General features: G+C 38.8%; 1 protein-coding gene across 2 annotated transcripts; it reads left to right on the forward strand.

Moving 5' to 3' along the window:
* The first annotated feature begins 1,423 nt into the window (after positions 1 to 1,423).
* PABPC1 (poly(A) binding protein cytoplasmic 1) lies at positions 1,424 to 17,462 on the forward strand. Of its 2 annotated transcripts, none has more exons than XM_063079184.1 (15): positions 1,424 to 2,099; positions 5,220 to 5,413; positions 5,635 to 5,750; positions 7,515 to 7,654; positions 9,305 to 9,399; positions 9,726 to 9,863; positions 10,062 to 10,157; positions 12,886 to 13,158; positions 13,362 to 13,452; positions 13,985 to 14,095; positions 14,184 to 14,338; positions 14,822 to 14,906; positions 15,455 to 15,585; positions 16,202 to 16,295; positions 17,002 to 17,462. In XM_063079184.1, exons 1-14 carry the CDS (start codon positions 1,907 to 1,909, stop codon positions 16,292 to 16,294), a joined length of 1,911 nt encoding a protein of 636 aa, XP_062935254.1. In that variant the 5' UTR covers positions 1,424 to 1,906; the 3' UTR covers position 16,295; positions 17,002 to 17,462. The 2 variants fall into 2 exon arrangements, with proteins under 2 accessions (XP_062935254.1, XP_062935255.1); XM_063079185.1 differs by having other exon boundaries at positions 7,515 to 7,645.
* Positions 17,463 to 17,880: the final 418 nt, after the last annotated feature.

Raw genomic sequence — 17,880 nt, forward strand, 5'->3', positions numbered from 1 at the left:
AATCATTTAACTTGAGACTGTTCCCTTACCAGTAAAATAAAATTATTACTACTTTCTCCACCTCCCACACGATTGCTGTCAGGAACAAACGACAGGCTGCTTATGCAAGTGCATTAAAAACTATAAAAGCACATTACTACTTTAAAGTGGAATTTGTATGTTGACTTAATGTCATTCCTACAGCTGGTATTTTTTATGGCTATCAATTCATTAAATTCAGCATTTCTATTAAAGCCCACAGTAACGTACAAATTGTTTAAAGCATTTATACTTGTGTTGTTTTAGACTATTTCTAATTTTGTCTGGGTGCAGGGCTGTGGTGCCATATGAGTGACTGTGATCATCTCATACTTTAATGAAAAACATTCCTTTTTCTCAAGTCCTGTTTTCTACCGCAAAGAAATATCTAGCAGAAATAGCACGAATCAATGATTTCAACCTAGCACCTTTTAAGGTAGTAAGTGATCAAAGACCCCCAACACAGCTTTACCAAATTAATGCCACTGTGACCCACGACAGCGTCCAGTGGAGAGGCGGAGGAAAGCTGGACTCGGAAACCAGAGGACAAGCCACCCACAGCCCCCTCCCCTCCCCCTCCCTCTCTTGGAAGCTCTGCGGGGCGCCGACGGGAGCCAGGCGCCCAGGACGGTTGGGGTCTCCGAGCGGAAGGCCAGGACCGGCAGCCAGTTGGGGTCAGCGAGCGCCGAGGCCGTTGGAGACTCCAGCTCCCGGCAGGCACCGCTCCTGCGGATGACGGGCTTGGCGGCGCTGCGCGCCGGGACTCGTAGTACGGTCCGGGTAGGAGAAAGGGGGAGCCACCCTTGGCTCCTTCCGTGCACGTTTCGGAACTGTGCCCGGAGGGAACCACGCCGGCTCAGTACTGCCCGGCGTCCCTCGGAGCCGGGGGGAGCGGAGAGGGGCCGGCTGCGGCAAGGAGAACCGCCTTCCGGCCGCGCACGTGGGGAGTGGTTAGAGCCGAGGAACCCGGAAGCCCTGTGCACCGCCCACCGCTGCGGTGACGGGTTAACGCTCCTCTGGGTGGGGATGGGGGCGGGGCGTGTGGGAGGAGGGACCGTCCCAGCCCACACCTCTGAGGACGGCCCGCGAGCCGGCCTCCCCTCCCCCGCGGGCCCTAGGCAGCGAGGACCCGCCCCCCGGCTGGGGCGCGTGCGTGGGAGCCCCGCCCCCGGCCCGCCCCGCCCCCCACAGCCGCAGCAGCCGCCGCCGCCACCTCTCCCTTCCTCTCTGCTCTTTCCTCCTCCTGTTTTCTCCTCCTCCTTCCTCCCCTCGCCTCCTTTTCTCCTCCCCCTCCGGCGCTGACGCTCGCGTAGGGCCCTGTCGTCAGACGCGCGGGGGCGGGGCGAGTGCGGCGGGGGGTATAAGTAGAGGGTGCAGAAGGCGGTGCTTCCCCTTCTCCCCGGCGGTTAGTGCTGAGAGTGCGGAGTGTGTGCTCCGGGCTCGGAACACACATTTATTATTAAAAAAATCCAAAAAAAATCTAAAAAAATCTTTTAAAAAACCCAAAAAAATTTTACAAAAAATCCGCGTCTCCCCCGCCGGAGACTTTTATTTTTTTTTCCTCTTTTATAAAATAACCCGGTGAAGCAGCCGAGACCGACCCGCCCGCCCGCGGCCCCGCAGCAGCTCCAAGAAGGAACCAAGAGACCGAGGCCTTCCCGCTGCCTGGACCCGACACCGCCACCCTCGCTCCCAGCCGGCAGCCGGCAACCAGCGGCAGCGATCGACCCCGTCTTGCGGCCGTTGAGTAGTTTTCGATTCCGGTTGATTTTTGTCCCTCTGCGCTTGCCCCCGCTCCCCTCCCCCCGACTCCGGCCCCCGGCCCCAGCACTCGCTCTCCTCTCACGGAAAGGTCGCGGCCTGTGGCCCTGCGGGCAGCCGTGCCGAGATGAACCCCAGCGCCCCCAGCTACCCCATGGCCTCGCTCTACGTGGGGGACCTACACCCCGACGTGACCGAGGCGATGCTCTACGAGAAGTTCAGCCCGGCCGGGCCCATCCTCTCCATCCGGGTCTGCAGGGACATGATCACCCGCCGCTCCTTGGGCTACGCGTATGTGAACTTCCAGCAGCCGGCGGACGGTGAGAGCCGGGCCCGGAGGGCGGGCGGGCGGCCATGAGGCTCGGGCGGCGGCAGCGGGCGGGCGGGCTAGGCCGGCGGGCCCGCGGGAGGGGGCCGAGAGGGCCTGTCACTCCCCGGGGGCCGGCGGAGAGACGCTCGGGCGCTGGGACCGTCGGCTGGGTCGCCCGGAGCCACGTTCTCCGTGCCCGCGCAGCCGGCAGCCGCACGCCTCTCGCACGCCCTGCCACTTCCTCCTTTGCGACCATTTTCTCGGCCTCAGACGCTCTCAAACTTTAGGGTGATGACGCGCCGGGAGGGTGGGTGAGGTTCGGTTCTTCCACGGCGCTCCCGCTGGGAGCCGCGGGATTCTGGGGCGTCCAGACCCGAGCCGCCTTCCCGGGTAATAGGTGGAGGCGCTCCCACCACCCGGGGCTCTTGCCGGCGCCCCACTTTGGGGAGGAAGTGCAATTCGGTGCTCGAAAAATACCACGTGTTGAACCCTGTAACCTCGCGGGCCCGAGGCCTGTTCCTGCTGCTGGCCCAAGAGCCTGGGGGAGCCACAAGGCCCTTAGAATAAAGTTAATATGGTGATGAGTGGTGGTGGTCCTCAGGCTTGTGATTCCACTCTTAATAACTCAGCAGTGACTAATGGATTTAGAAATGCAAATTACCAGTGAGATGTGCATTTGAGGTTTTCCTCTAGGTCAAACTTTTACCCTCCATTAACAGGAGTGTGGGAGAAGGGGATGTAGAAGACCCATTTATGTGAAAGCCAGTTTTCTCAGGAAACTAAAGTGATTTTAATCAACTTAGACTTTCTTAGTCTCATGGTACTGGAAGTTTGTTCAGCATATTATTTTTTCGTTTTTGAAATAGCTCCTATGGTTTTGAACTGTTTTTCTTTAAAATATATACACCAATTTGGGCTGTAAAATGCTACTTATTAGTGTAGCCTAGACTGGCCCATTGTACTTACTTGTACCATTCAAATAGTCAAGTTTCTCTTTTCTTTTAAAAGTGGTCCAGAATGTTCATAAATCTTGGGGAATGATTGAGTACAAAATAACCAAGATTAAATTGAGCTTGAAATCTACGGGGGGGGGGGGATGTAGCTAACCTTGTATTTTACTCTGAAGTTAACAGTTCACAAAAACAGAATTTGGCAAGCACATAAGATGTATGACCTGATGAGTTACCAGGATTTTTCTTTGTATCTGCATTACTCGACTTCCAGAAGTCAGCTTCACTTCATTATGCGGACCAATTTTGCTTTTTTTAAAAGTGGGCTGCTTATAAGGAATTCAGTGTTTGGTTGGTTTTTTTTTTTATTTTTATTTTAATAGTAAAGGCCTTAAGTGTGGAGTTTAAACTTACTTCATTAAGTTCGTTTAGTAGAACTTTGGTTAATAATCAGCTTTTCACTGGGTAAAGTTGATACTGAGATTTTGGGTAAGCAGAATACTGAATGATACAGAGCCAGAAGTTGTGAACCTGCACTGCAGGTTTTTTGCCCTTTTGAAATTCCAAATATCACTTCATAGCAGTTCTTCTCAGCTCTGGGCAAGATGTGTAGGAGTTGGTAGAGAAAACTTGAATGGATTCTGGAGACTGTAAAATGGTAACTTTGGAAGTATTATGCTTTATAAGCTTAATGTTTTTAACCAAAAATAATTTTTTAAAAGATTTCTTGGGATTGAGAAGTTAAACTTCAGGTTGCTATGGTTACAGTACACTATATTTATTATCAGTCTGTACCAGTAGACCAGTACTGTAACTGTTCAAAGGAAGATAGCATTTTTCCATCTTCCATTTAGTCTCCATATGTACAATATGCCATCTTAACAAATAGCTTTTTTAGAAGGATTCTTTTTATTTATTTATTTATTGGTACATTGATGGACTTGTGGAATAGCTTCTGAAAGTGGCCAGTATTCAATTTAATAGGAAGAGGTGACTCATTCAAAAGAAGCTCAAGCAAAGTCAGCTAAAAAAAAAAACTGAGGGAGCTGAGTAGGTGTGGTCAATTGATAATGAGCTGACAGCTGATTATCACTATATTCTAGAAACTGGAACTTTCATTTATAAAAAGAAGTGGCCGGAAAATTTGTCCTGTCAATAACTTTTCAGTTACATTGTCATGGAATTTGTGGAAATTGTTTCAGGACTTCATATGTACTGTTTAACCCCTCTTTAGGGACTAGTCTTCTCACTTAAGGATATATTTTCCCATTTAGAGTCTCAGCTTTTTAAAAGTGTTTCTTTAATGGTACAGATACAGATGATTTAATCCCTCATAGACACTGATATTAATTAAAGGGTAGAATTTGAAATTTTCTAGTACTGTTGAGATCATCAGTTAAGTAAATCAGTTATCTAAAATAAAATTGATTTTGTGTGTTAAGAAAGCCTTAAAAGACAAATTGTGAATATTGCAGACCTGGTATTTCAAAAATCCTGTGATTATTGTGCAACTAAGTATGCCCAACTTCACATTAGTTTTTGAAGGTTTGACTCCAGTCTTACTCTAGCCTTTTATTATTTCTAACAGGGTAATAGGAAGTTGTGCCATGCATCACCGAAGTCACCCCAAAAATTCAGGAACTTTTGTTTCTTTTAAGAAAATGGACTAATTTTTGTATAATATTGGCAATGATGAGCAGTGAGATGACCGATTTTGGTAACTCTTTGGGAATAAGTTAAGATGCTTAAATCCAATAAACTACATTCAGCGTGTACATAATCTACAATTGTCTAATGTCTTTTATATTGCCCATTAAACAGATTGTATGTGAAGGAATATTGGTTTTAAGTTGACTAGGAAGAAAAAGGTGCTTTTAAAGTTAATGGCAATTAAAGGAAGAGATTGGTTCACAAACACATTAATTATTAGCAGTATGCCATCATTTAATATATGGAAAATTTGGGGCTTCTCCTGATGTTTATCTTCTCTTTTTGCATTATACATTTAAATTTAGACTAGTTTGTGGTACTTGAAAAGTCTAGCCATCTTGAAGTTTAAAATGAAAGAGTTTAACTATGAGACCATGTACCCACCCACTCCCCAACCATTGTTTATATAAACTTAAATGGCCAGTAAAAGTTTTGTAGTAATATTCACTCCGAAAATTTCCTTCTGGCAGCGGAGCGTGCTTTGGACACCATGAATTTTGATGTTATAAAGGGCAAGCCAGTTCGCATCATGTGGTCTCAGCGCGATCCATCACTTCGCAAAAGTGGAGTAGGCAACATATTCATTAAAAATTTGGACAAATCCATTGATAATAAAGCACTGTATGATACATTTTCTGCTTTTGGTAACATCCTTTCATGTAAGGTAAGCAAAAATGTGACAGATAAACATGTTTACAGTGTTTAGCTACTTTTAGTTTAGCCCTTACGTTAGCAACTGTGCTGTTAATGGATATTTTTATATCCATTTAATGGGTATCCCAAATATACCCAGCTTAGGTTGCTAATAGATTATCTCTGAACACTGGGAAAGTGTTAAATCATTAGCAGCAAGTAATTAAAAATGGGTATACATTTTTTCTCTAGGTGGTTTGTGATGAAAATGGTTCCAAAGGCTATGGATTTGTACATTTTGAGACACAGGAAGCAGCTGAAAGAGCTATTGAAAAAATGAATGGGATGCTTCTAAATGATCGCAAAGTGTGAGTATTTGGTTAATTGTTTTTTCCACATTCAATGTAACATGAAAATAACAGTGGATTTAATATAATTGGTCAACACTCAAGCCAAAAGAAGAGGATAGGTAAACAGGGATATAAAGCTTTTTTAGAATAAGTGCTTTATTGAAAAGCCAGGAATTCAGACAAACTTAATATTCATAATTTCTGAAGCAGTAATTAAATTACCCCATTATACAGTTGAGGAAACCAAGGCTAAAATCATTTGCTTTTGCATACTGTTGTTACAGATGAGCTGGGCTATACACCCAGTGGTCAGAATTCAGAGCCCACTCTCTTTACATAGCCATACTGGTCTTGTTGTTGCAGTTTATTAAAGGGAGTATAAAATGAAGCAGAATTAAATTGGAAGTTGTCTCAAAATACGCTTATTTTTAAAAGTTGCAAACTTTTTAAATTAATGGCACTGATTATAAGGCTATTTGTAGTACAGTTTGTTAAAATACAGCTTTTATGATTTGTCAAAGAAATGACAAATCTTAAATTTTTGTCTGCAGTGCCAGTTGATTTCTCTTAATTGTTTGGGCAAACTCATTTATAAGGTCATATTGTAAATGATCTGTGAGTTCTTGTCATTGTGTAAAAATGGCAATAATGACGTGTAAGTTGAATTTGGCTTTCCTTATAAGGCAACTGCATCACTCTTCAAGGTGTGGGTATTATAAATCACTGCTTCAAGTGGTGTGGTTTCTGTCAATCCTGTGATTGAGGAAAGACTTGTAATATGTGTAGAATGCATGCAAGTCTGTAAGAAAACTAGCAACTCCTCAGTAATGAATAATGTTTACAAAGAGGCAAATTCTTAGAATAGTACATCTTTAAATGAGAAATATTTGGCATTATTAGTATTCACAAATAAAATATTTGTTAGCAATGCTTTAGAGAATTAAAGAATGCCCGGCACTGGCCGGGTCCAGATAAATACTATTTTATTGCTGTTTTTGGTGTGAAATGATATAACCCTCTTGGAAAATAGTTGGTTTGTATAAATAATCTTAAGGTCATTTCCATTCCTTTTGAACTATGATTTCTGTAACTCTATCCTGAGAAAGAGTCATTCATAAAGTTGCAGCATTATTTACCAAAGCATAAAGTTGTGATGTCCACAGTGAAATATGCTCCCGTTGAGAACATTTATGAAACTAATGGCATGGAGAATCCCCACCATACTGTGGGAGTGGATAAGGAAATAAAACCCTAGGTATTTCCATTAATTAATGTTCTTGAACAGATAGAACAAAAAGACATACTAAAGTCACAATTTAGGTGGGATTAGGAGAGACGGTTTTTTCCTTTTACTTTGCTGTATGTTACAATATTCTGTGACCCATGTACTGATTATATATTAGGGAAAATTAAGATTGTGAAAGTCATTTTGTTGATAATGCTGCAGTTATACCAGGCTGTTGTATGTGTTAGTACAGGATTGGGAAGTAAAAATTTCTATTTGAGCAGATGGTAAGTAAAGTGCAAGGACCACTTTGAAACAGCAGTGATGAAAGCTTTTGTTTAGGTCTTTTCATGGTTTTCTGATTGTAGTTAAGAGTTCTTTATATATTTCATGTTTTCATATATTCAGTTAAGACCCAATTTCTATTTTGTAGTGTGCTTTTTTTAAATTAGATTCTGAAAACTCTCAGTAACAATTACATAATCAATCATTAGGCTTAATTAATTTGAACTTTATAAAATAGAACCTAATGTTATAGTCCTTACATATTTTATTAGATTTGTTGGACGATTTAAGTCTCGTAAAGAACGAGAAGCTGAACTTGGAGCTAGGGCAAAAGAGTTCACCAATGTTTACATCAAGAATTTCGGAGAAGATATGGATGATGAGCGCCTTAAGGATCTCTTTGGCAAGTTTGGTAATGTGTCTGAATTAAATTTTTACATTCTTAAGTTTTGAGTAATTGCTCAACATTAATTTTGGCTCATATTTTATGCTAAAAAAGTAAATGAGGCGAAACTTACATGGTACTTAGAAATACTTGAAGTTATTTGAATTAAGCTACTGATCATCTATTAGTACTACAAAGTAGCATATAAAGAGAATTCTATAGTTTAGATTAAAGGTTGATAACATTGGATTAGTGTACTAAGGTGTGATTGAATAATTCAAAATGATTTTAAATGGCTTTGCTACATTAAGATGCTGGATTCATGCACTTATAGATCCCATCTCATCAGAGGCATGCATTTGACACAGCCAGCTTAACAGTGGAATGCAGTCTGTAGTTACAGGACAGCAAAACTGGCCAGTTTTAGGATATTTGGCCAGTCTCAGTAGCATCATTTTTGAGCAGTTTAAACCAATGACTTTCAAAGATGAAGCCAAAGATCCAGATTTTCCAGTGATACCTCCTTGGGGTGGCCTTCTGAATCCATGGGATCTTAAAATACTTTTTCTTGCATTTCAAGGTAACTTCATTAAACTAGAAATGAATGAAGTATAAACCAGCAGCCACATCAGAAAATGAACTTTTAATTGTACGTTTGCAGAGGATTTTCTTGACCCCACCCTTTGCTTTTATTTATTTTTTGAGTAAATAATAAAGATGTAGGAAATCTAATACTTTCTTAATGCCAAGCTAGCATGCCATGTTGAACCCTCCGCTCCTTGTAGCAAAATATTTTAACACTTTGCACGGAGAAGTCATGTTAGAAAATAAGTGACATTGTATTTCACAGCTCACCCCAAATTCTCTTTAGCAGCTGTCTTTTATATATTTCATCTATCTTGTTTCTTAATCCTTTTTTAATTAGAAGCTATTTCTAAAGTTGGATGTTGTCAACCACTTGTCCCAAATGAATAATGCTTTGTGAGTTGACCACCAGTATGTAAATATGTCAGATATTTTGTTGGCTTTGTTTTGCATAGCAGAGATTTGAAGTATGGCTTTAGGACAGAGGCACATTCAAAAGAAGTAGTCTACCTGTGCCCGTACACCTTCCAAATTCTCTGTAATCAAATGCGGTTTTCAACCTTTGTCTACCCCATTTGCCTGAGATAATATTCACCTCAGTTAAGTGTTTCTTCCACTTGAGGTTGGAAGGAAATGCATCTTCAGAAACATGACTCCTCCTAGAGGTGATTCAGCTTTGTCTTAGCAAGGGGTCCTATGTATTCCCTGTTGAAAACCAGGTGGGCCACAGCTTTAGAAGTTCTTATTTCTTAATTCTCATATCAAGAAAATCAAATCATTAGCTAAAAAATGCAACTTTTGTACTAAAGCTAAGAATAAATTCCTCTTTTATAGCCGTATAAAGCATACTTTCTTAAATGGAAAAAAAAATCTTTTAGGGAATAGAAAGTATTTACTTTCTTATTTCTTAGTAGAAATAAAGGGTCTTTGAAGAGAATAGTTCATGCTTGGGGGAAGGGAGGCTTGGTGAAGGAAACAGTGTCTGTATGTAGTCTTAGAATTTTTTTAATACCATTTTTGTTTTCATGGCTTTGTTTTTGTATGTTGAAATTTGAAATGTATAAACTAAATGTATGTAATATTTTTTTCTAGGACCTGCCTTAAGTGTGAAAGTAATGACTGATGAAAGTGGAAAATCCAAAGGATTTGGATTTGTAAGCTTTGAAAGGCATGAAGATGCACAGAAAGTAAGACTTAAATATACTAGTTAAGTGCAATGTGGTCTTTCTGTATTCTACAGTAAGAAGGGAGGATATAAAGTTGAGTTGGTCTTGGGTTGAAATCTGTATGCATACGAATGGCTATTTTACATGTTCTCGTATTTTCAATTATTTGCATTTTATGCATTAATTTTGAAGAACGTAAATTGGGAACCTCTGTTGTCCCAAAACCTTGAGATTTTGGAATAGGTTCATCTTTAGCTTTTGTGATTTAACAAATTTTCCTTATTGTTAAAGAAATGAACTTATGTATTACAAGTTATTAACTTAATATTTTTTGTGATTTCTTTAAGGCTGTGGATGAAATGAATGGAAAGGAGCTCAATGGAAAACAAATTTACGTTGGTCGAGCTCAGAAAAAAGTGGAACGGCAGACGGAACTTAAGCGCAAATTTGAACAGATGAAGCAAGATAGGATCACCAGATACCAGGTTCATTTTAAATTGAACAAGCAAAATAAAACAGGGATGAGGAAATCTAGCTTACATTCATTTCAGTTACTGCTAGGTAACTGGAGGGTTTGAGAGGGGGAAAAGGAGAAGAAACATGGGATAAAATAACAGGAAGTGTACTTAGGTACCACTATGGTTTTCTTTTGCTTTCTCTACAGTTTTCTTTTCTTTTTTTAGGGTGTTAATCTTTATGTGAAAAATCTTGATGATGGTATTGATGATGAACGTCTCCGGAAAGAGTTTTCTCCATTTGGTACAATCACTAGTGCAAAGGTAAAAGTATATGATGTATTTTTCAATCATTTTTCTAGAAATCAAGTTTTTGCTTCATTACTTCTAAAACTTGCATTCACTTTTGAAGTGCATGTTGTAGTCTAACGGTTTACTTTTTCAGATGGTGAGTTTTGAACTCTTTCCTAAGGAATGCTGCATTTGATGACCATAGTTAATAATTATTTTACTAAAGGATGCAGTTTATTAGGGAACTGTTCATTCTGGGTAATCAAACCCAACCCTACCCCCTACCCCCAGCAATCAGAGATTAAGAAACAATAGGGGCTGGCCAGTTGGCTTAGTTGGTTAGAGCACAGTGTTATAACACCAAGGTCAAGGGTTCGGATCCCCATACCGGCCAGCCACCAAAATTAAAAAAAAGGAAGGAAGAAACATAACAGTAGGATTCTAGTTCACATTCTAAAATTTACATTTAAGAACCTCTGCTCTAGATGTTTTTGTCTAGTGTCAATGATCCAAGAATCCTTCTGCATGTAAAGTTTTGTGCCTGTGTAATTTTGTTTGGATTGGGGAGAGTGCACAGGAAAAATATTAGCTCAGATCCGGAATGACATCATGGCTGGTCTTTCCCGGCACTCCCATTGACCAGGGGAGCTTCTGTGATAGCGAGGGAATGCTAGGGGCAAAATAGATGAATGCAGATAAAAATGTAAGTGCTATGGTTGCCTTGTGTCTCAGCCTGTGCTTTTCTTTTCTTTTTTGGTGGCTAGCCGGTACAGGGATCTGAACCCTTGACCTTGGTGTTAGCAACACTGTGCTCTAACCAACTGAGCTAACTGGCCAGCCCTGGCTTGTGATTTTCTAAGAGTACTTGGCATATGATAGGATTTATTTCTGAGTGTTTTTATCCTCAGTATGTTCCCTGAATGTTGTTTAAATTGAATATTGTCCATCAGTTTATTTTGAGTGTGTGTTTTTCAGAGGAGAATCTTTATTAAATCCTTTTTTAAAAGTCTTGTGTGAGTTATAATACCACTCATTGCATGGACGTGAAAAGGTTGGCAAGAATTTATTCTGAAGGAGGAAGGCATTATGTTACTTTAATAATGCTTGCTGAAAAAATAAATTTATCAAACCGCAGACAGGAGGAGAGAAAATGGAACGTGACCCCTCCATTCCCCATCTTCACTGCAGAAGGAGCTGTTGCAGTTTGGTTATCCTTCCTGGATAATTTACCATACTATTCAAACACTACATATATAAACAGATTTTAGAAAATGGATCATAATACACATACTCTGTGATTTGCCTTTTTACTTAATAGTAGATCGAGATATATATTTATTTCAGGTATTTTCTCATTTTTTTTGCTAAGGGCCAAATATTCATGGTATAGATGCACCATAATTTATTGTACTCTACCTGTATTGATAAACTTTTGGGTTGCTTTACATGTTTCCACTGTTAGAACCACTGTTCTAATAAACGTTCTTAACATTTAAATTTCTAAAATTGGAATTGCTCGTTAGTGGTAATGTTTATTTAAAGTTAAGACAACCAAATGGTTCAAAAAGACTGAACAAATGTCCACTGGTCTTAAAAGATTTGTCAGTTTAGTAGAAAATGCTATCTCATCTTTTCAACGGTATTCTTTTTTTGACTTAATGAAGTGTTTTCATGTATTTACTAGTTTTACCTCTTTGCATTTTTGTTTTGATTTTTGCTTTTTTGGGGGTGGCTGGCCCATGTGGGGATCCATGCCCTTGACCTTATCAGCATCACACTCTAACCAAGTGAGTTAGCCAGCCAGCTCTCACCTCTTTGCATTTTATGTCAGTCCTTTGTTACAAATATTTTCTTCCAGTGATTCACTTAGGACTTGGGGTTTTGTGTCATCTTAGAAAGATTTTTCATATATTTTTTGCATTTTATATTCAGATCCAGAATCTACCTCGCAATTTTGTTTTTTTTAATATGTGAATTAGAGAACTAACTTAATTTTTTTCAGTTGTCCCAGTGTGCCATGTATTGAGTATTCCAAAGTCCATCCTTTCCCAACTATTTTAAAATTCTCATAGTGAATGTTTGAATGTTCTTGGATTTTGTTTTATAGCTATTTTGTTTCTTTCTGTGCTACCAGCGTACTGTTTAGTTTAGTTTTATAGCATGCTTATGTATATTGCAGTGCTAGTGAGGGGTTCTTTGCATCTCTTCATTGCTTATTTAAGGGATCTTTGAAGTCATTTTAGAAGCTTCCTCTTGAGTGTTGTTTATAGTAATATTTATGGCCCCTCTGCTCTTGAATGTGAAACTTTTATTTTAAAATGTGGATATTATAAGATTCAACTACTTTTTTCTCAGAAGTAATAAAGCATCTTGTCAGCTTGAATTGCTAAAATAATCAAATTTTAACTGGGGATGTTTCTTATGGTGCCAAGAGTCAATTTCGTAGGCCTGGAAAGTATTTAGGTATTTAAATTTTAATATTGAAAATCAGTTACCAAATTAAATATCTAAAATCTTGAAAAGTTGCTGTTGTATCTCCACCCTTTTACTTCTTTCTGCTCTCTTGCTTGGCTAGGAAAATGCATGTGTGTAGCTTGCCCTTACTTAATATTTTAGTATTAAGGCAAAACTGTAAACTCAAGGGGGGAAACAAGACGATTGCACCATTAACAGGGTTTGGTTATTTGATTCAATGACTATAACTGACTCATTCCTCGTTCTACCATTGCATTAACTTTATTTTATTTTTTTCTTTTAATAGGTTATGATGGAGGGTGGTCGCAGCAAAGGGTTTGGTTTTGTATGTTTCTCCTCCCCAGAAGAAGCCACTAAAGCAGTTACAGAAATGAATGGTAGAATTGTGGCCACCAAGCCATTGTATGTAGCTTTAGCTCAGCGCAAAGAAGAACGCCAGGCTCACCTCACTAACCAGTATATGCAGAGAATGGCAAGTGTACGAGCTGTGCCCAACCCTGTGATCAACCCCTACCAGCCAGCACCTCCTTCAGGTTACTTCATGGCAGCTATCCCACAGGTGGGTTTTAGAAGGGAACAAGAACTTCATGAAGGTTTGCATATTCAGTCATTTCTAGTATGTTTTGTGCCCCCCTAAAATAATAAAGCCTTAAGATGAAAACATTGAGAGATGTGAATGTTTTAAGAGCATATAACTTAGTTGAGTTTGCTTTTTTTTTATTCAGCTGATAAATTTATTTGCCGTTTGCTTCCTTTCTACAGACTCAGAACCGTGCTGCATACTATCCTCCTAGCCAAATTGCTCAACTAAGACCAAGTCCTCGCTGGACTGCTCAGGGTGCCAGACCTCATCGTAAGCCTTTTATTTTCTTTTAATTACAATTGGGAATTGGATTAAAAATATACATTAGGCAAATTACCAGTTCTAATCAATGATATGTTAACTTGTTTTTCATAATTTTATGGTTATGGGTGGTCATTTTGGGGATTCTAGCTTTGTATTTTTTTAAATTAAGATTCTTTGCCATTCCTGTCTTAGTGAGATAATGTTGACAGTGGTTTTTCTTTTTTGGGAATGGATCCAACTCTTAATTTCATATTTGGTTAGGCAGTAGTTTTAAAAGATCTTGTTTCATCTAATTGTATTTGAAATTGTTTCATGTTTCCAATTTTAATAATATGTACTGTCTTTTATGAATTAGTGTGTTTTTATTTATTTATGCTTTGATCTGATAAGTTTGAAATGGCAGATGTGACATTCAGCTTTAAAAAATTTATATTTGGTTACTTCTAGCCTTCTGCGCAAACCTCAGCTCTTAAAAATCACAAACACTTTCGGTCAGTAAGTTTTCCTACTTAATCTTTGTTCATATTTTTAAATGTAGCATTCCAAAATATGCCCGGTGCTATCCGCCCAGCCGCTCCTAGACCACCATTTAGTACTATGAGACCAGCTTCTTCACAGGTTCCACGAGTCATGTCGACACAGCGTGTTGGTGAGTCTCACAACCCTTCCTGTGTAAAAATTGATCTCCAGTTTGAAATAGCAAGATAAGAATACAAGAATATGTTTTTATTTTTTAGCTAACACATCAACACAGACAATGGGTCCACGTCCTGCAGCTGCTGCTGCTGCAGCTACTCCTGCTGTTCGCACCGTTCCACAGTACAAATATGCTGCAGGAGTTCGCAATCCTCAACAACATCTTAATGCACAGCCACAAGTTACCATGCAACAGGTATGGGTTTAGTGATATCTTTATAAACCCTTGATTGAAATCAAAGATGGGAAGACAACTGCATTATATTTGAGAGCTTAAGCTATCTGGAACATCTTGCTAATTGATGATAGTATGTAAAAATATCTAAGTCACCATCCTGAATTACTTGTGTGGTTTGAGTTTTGTTCAGCATAGTAGTAAGAAAGAAATGATGAAGGAAAATTTAGTTTGACTGTGCGGTTAGCCTTACCTTTTTTCTGACTCTGGGACCAAAACTAATCATCATAAAAATATTCTAAAAAATACTCTGAGTATAAAAGAAAATGAAATTAAATGAGATGTGGTTATACATACTTGAGCATATAAATGTTAAAATAGCTACCTTATGCTATATTTCTAATCCTACTAATGTTTAGATGGCAGTCTGTATCCCTTCAGTGATTGTCTTATTTGTGTTTGCCATTAGTTCTGTACTTAGGAAGTTTTCTGTTTTGTGTCTAGCCTGCTGTTCATGTACAAGGTCAGGAACCTTTGACTGCTTCCATGTTGGCATCTGCCCCTCCTCAAGAGCAAAAGCAAATGTTGGGTAAGTACTCTTGTCTTACCTTTTCAGTTATAAAGAGACTAGAAAATACATACGAAGATCATTTAGACATCCTTTTTGCACCTAAAAATGACAGCTACTGCAATGGAATTTATCAGAATTGGCATGAATGATTATGATGGCACAATTGTTCTGCCAAACTAAGACTGGAAAGCTAATCAGAAAACATGTTGGTAATGGATAGTAGGGTGTAAGCAGTAGGACATTACTTACCATGGACTCTACTCCATTTTTGGAAGAAGGAATTTGAACCACATGAGAAGACAGCTTTTGACTTGGCATGAGCACAAATTTAACAACCTCTCAGTAACTTTGCTTAATTGGCAAACTATACTGTGCCACAAATTAGTTGCCTTGTGACAGATCTTTTCTCTGTTCTTCCTGTGAAAGACGTAATAAAATGGTGGATTATGGGTTAGCATCTATATGCTATACACAAAAGTAAGGTTCTTAAACTCCGGTTTAATATGGTAAGTGCCAAATTAAAAGTTTTTTGATTGAAGGAGTTTTTGAATGTTTGTTGTTTCTAGGTGAACGGCTCTTTCCTCTTATTCAAGCCATGCACCCTACTCTTGCTGGTAAAATCACTGGCATGTTGTTGGAAATTGATAATTCAGAACTGCTTCATATGCTTGAGTCTCCAGAATCTCTCCGTTCTAAGGTAATTTAAATTTATCATTTATGTAGTTGCCTCTTACACTGTGTATTCCAGGACTTATTTTTTTTTTTTTTTTTTTTTGTCTTTTACGTGACCGGCACTCAGCCAGTGAGGGCACCGGCCATTCCTATATAGGATCCGAACCCGCGGCGGGAGCGTCGCTGCGCTCCCAGTGCCGCACTCTCCCGAGTGTGCCACGGGCTTGGCCCATTCCAGGACTTATTATAGGAACTTAATTCCACAGAACATTTACATAGTGCTTTATACAAGCCATGCAAAGAGTTTTATAAAAATTGTGAATCTTTATAGTAACTTAAGGTATTATTATTCGCATTTTATACATAGGGAAACAAGTATAAGAGAGGTTGGCTGATTTGCCTAATGCTCACATGACTAGTAAGTGGCGAAACCTGTATTCAGATCCAGTCAGATTCACTTCAGCATCTGTGCTCTTAACTGCTGCTGCTTCTCTATTTGAGAAAGATAAAAATATTTGCTGATATTTGTTAACTTTTTTTTTTAATAGGGAAAGAGTAAGAAGTGCAAGGGAGTTTTTATCAATTTGAAACTCTTTATTTCTTTCTTTTCTGAGCTGATTTGTTATCATTTTTTTGTTTAGGTTGATGAAGCTGTAGCTGTACTACAAGCCCACCAAGCTAAAGAGGCTGCCCAGAAAGCAGTTAACAGTGCCACTGGTGTTCCAACTGTTTAAAGTGAGTTTTCCCCCTTGTAGTTTATTATTTTAAGGCGGTTTTATCTTTTATAACAGTTTGTTAAGCATATTTTGAAATATACATAACATGTTCACTTTGCAGTTAATTTAAATGTATTAATTTTTCAAAGGGAAATAGAAATTAGAGGAATTAAAGGAAATTGTGCCCATTATCGTGGTATTGACTGGTGTTTCTTAAATCACAGCATTTTCAAACAGATTTTGTATAGTAATTTGTATTAAATGGCCTGTAACAGGGGTTGGCTTTCTTAACTATATCTTTGCTTATTGGGTAGTGGCTTACAAGAGTTGCCCATTGCCCTTGGGCCTCTACTATTGCCTTTCATTACTCCCAAGAAACAGGATAATGTAGCTACACAGCTGTGTGTGTCTAAGATCAGGACCAGGCATTGGCAAACCTTTTCTGTAAAGGACCAGGTAGGAAATATTTTGGGTTTTATGGAACATGTTGTCTCTGTTGGAATTATTGTACTGTGATGTTACAGCGTAAAAGCAGCCATGGACAGTATGTAAACAAATGGGTATGGCTGTGTTCCAATAAAACTTCATTTACAGAAACAGGTAGCAGACTGAATTTGGCCAAGGGCTTTAATTTGCTACTGGCAAGTGCCAGTATTGGTCATCTTAGCCAATATTGGTCATCTTAATTTTTTTTTTCTTTTTTTCCCCTTTTTTTACATTTACAGATTGATCAGGGACCACGAAAAGAAACTTGTGCTTCACCGAAGAAAAATATCTAAACATTGAAAAACTTAAATATTATGGAAAAAAAACATTGCAAAATATAAAATAAATTTAAAAAAAAAAAAAAAAAAGGAAAGGAAACTTTGAACCTTATGTACCGAGCAAATGCCAGGTCTAGCAAACATAATGCTAGTCCTAGATTACTTATTGATTTAAAAACAACAAAAAACACACAAAAAAATAGTAAAATATAAAAACAAATTAATGTTTTATAGACCCTAAGAAAAAGAATTTTCAGCAAAGTACAAAAATTTAAAGCATTCCTTTCTTTAATTTTGTAATTCTTTACTGTGGAATAGCTCAGAATGTCAGTTCTGTTTGAGGTAACAGGATTGATAACTGAGCAAGGAAACATAATTTGGATTATAAAATTCTTGCTTTAATAAAAATTCCTTAAACAGTGCATGGTTGTGTTTTTTTATTTTAATTCTTTTTGCAGTTGGCATGTGTAAATAAGTATATCAGTGGTGCAGAGGTGGAAGCTGACATTAGAATCTCTTCCGTGAAAAATGTATATTAAGTTCAAGGGGGTGTGTCTTAGTTAATTTGTGAAAAAAGAAGAAAATTCTTCTGTGTCTTTTATGAATTTAGATTTCCATATGAATTTTCGAACCAATCCATATTTGTTAAATGATCTTAGCATTTCACATATAGAACTGATAGCCATCAATTTGAAATTACACCAATTTGTGACTACTGAGGTTTCTTGAAATTTTAGTACAAAATGGTTTTAAATATTGAGGTTTTAAAGGAGCAGACCTTAGTTTGAGACACTTTAGAAGTTGTATCTGTAAAGTTCCCACACCAATTCTAAAATCTAG

The sequence above is a fragment of the Cynocephalus volans genome, chromosome 15 (assembly GCF_027409185.1).
Source record: "Cynocephalus volans isolate mCynVol1 chromosome 15, mCynVol1.pri, whole genome shotgun sequence".
In the NCBI taxonomy this organism is placed as follows: Eukaryota; Metazoa; Chordata; class Mammalia; order Dermoptera; family Cynocephalidae; genus Cynocephalus; species Cynocephalus volans.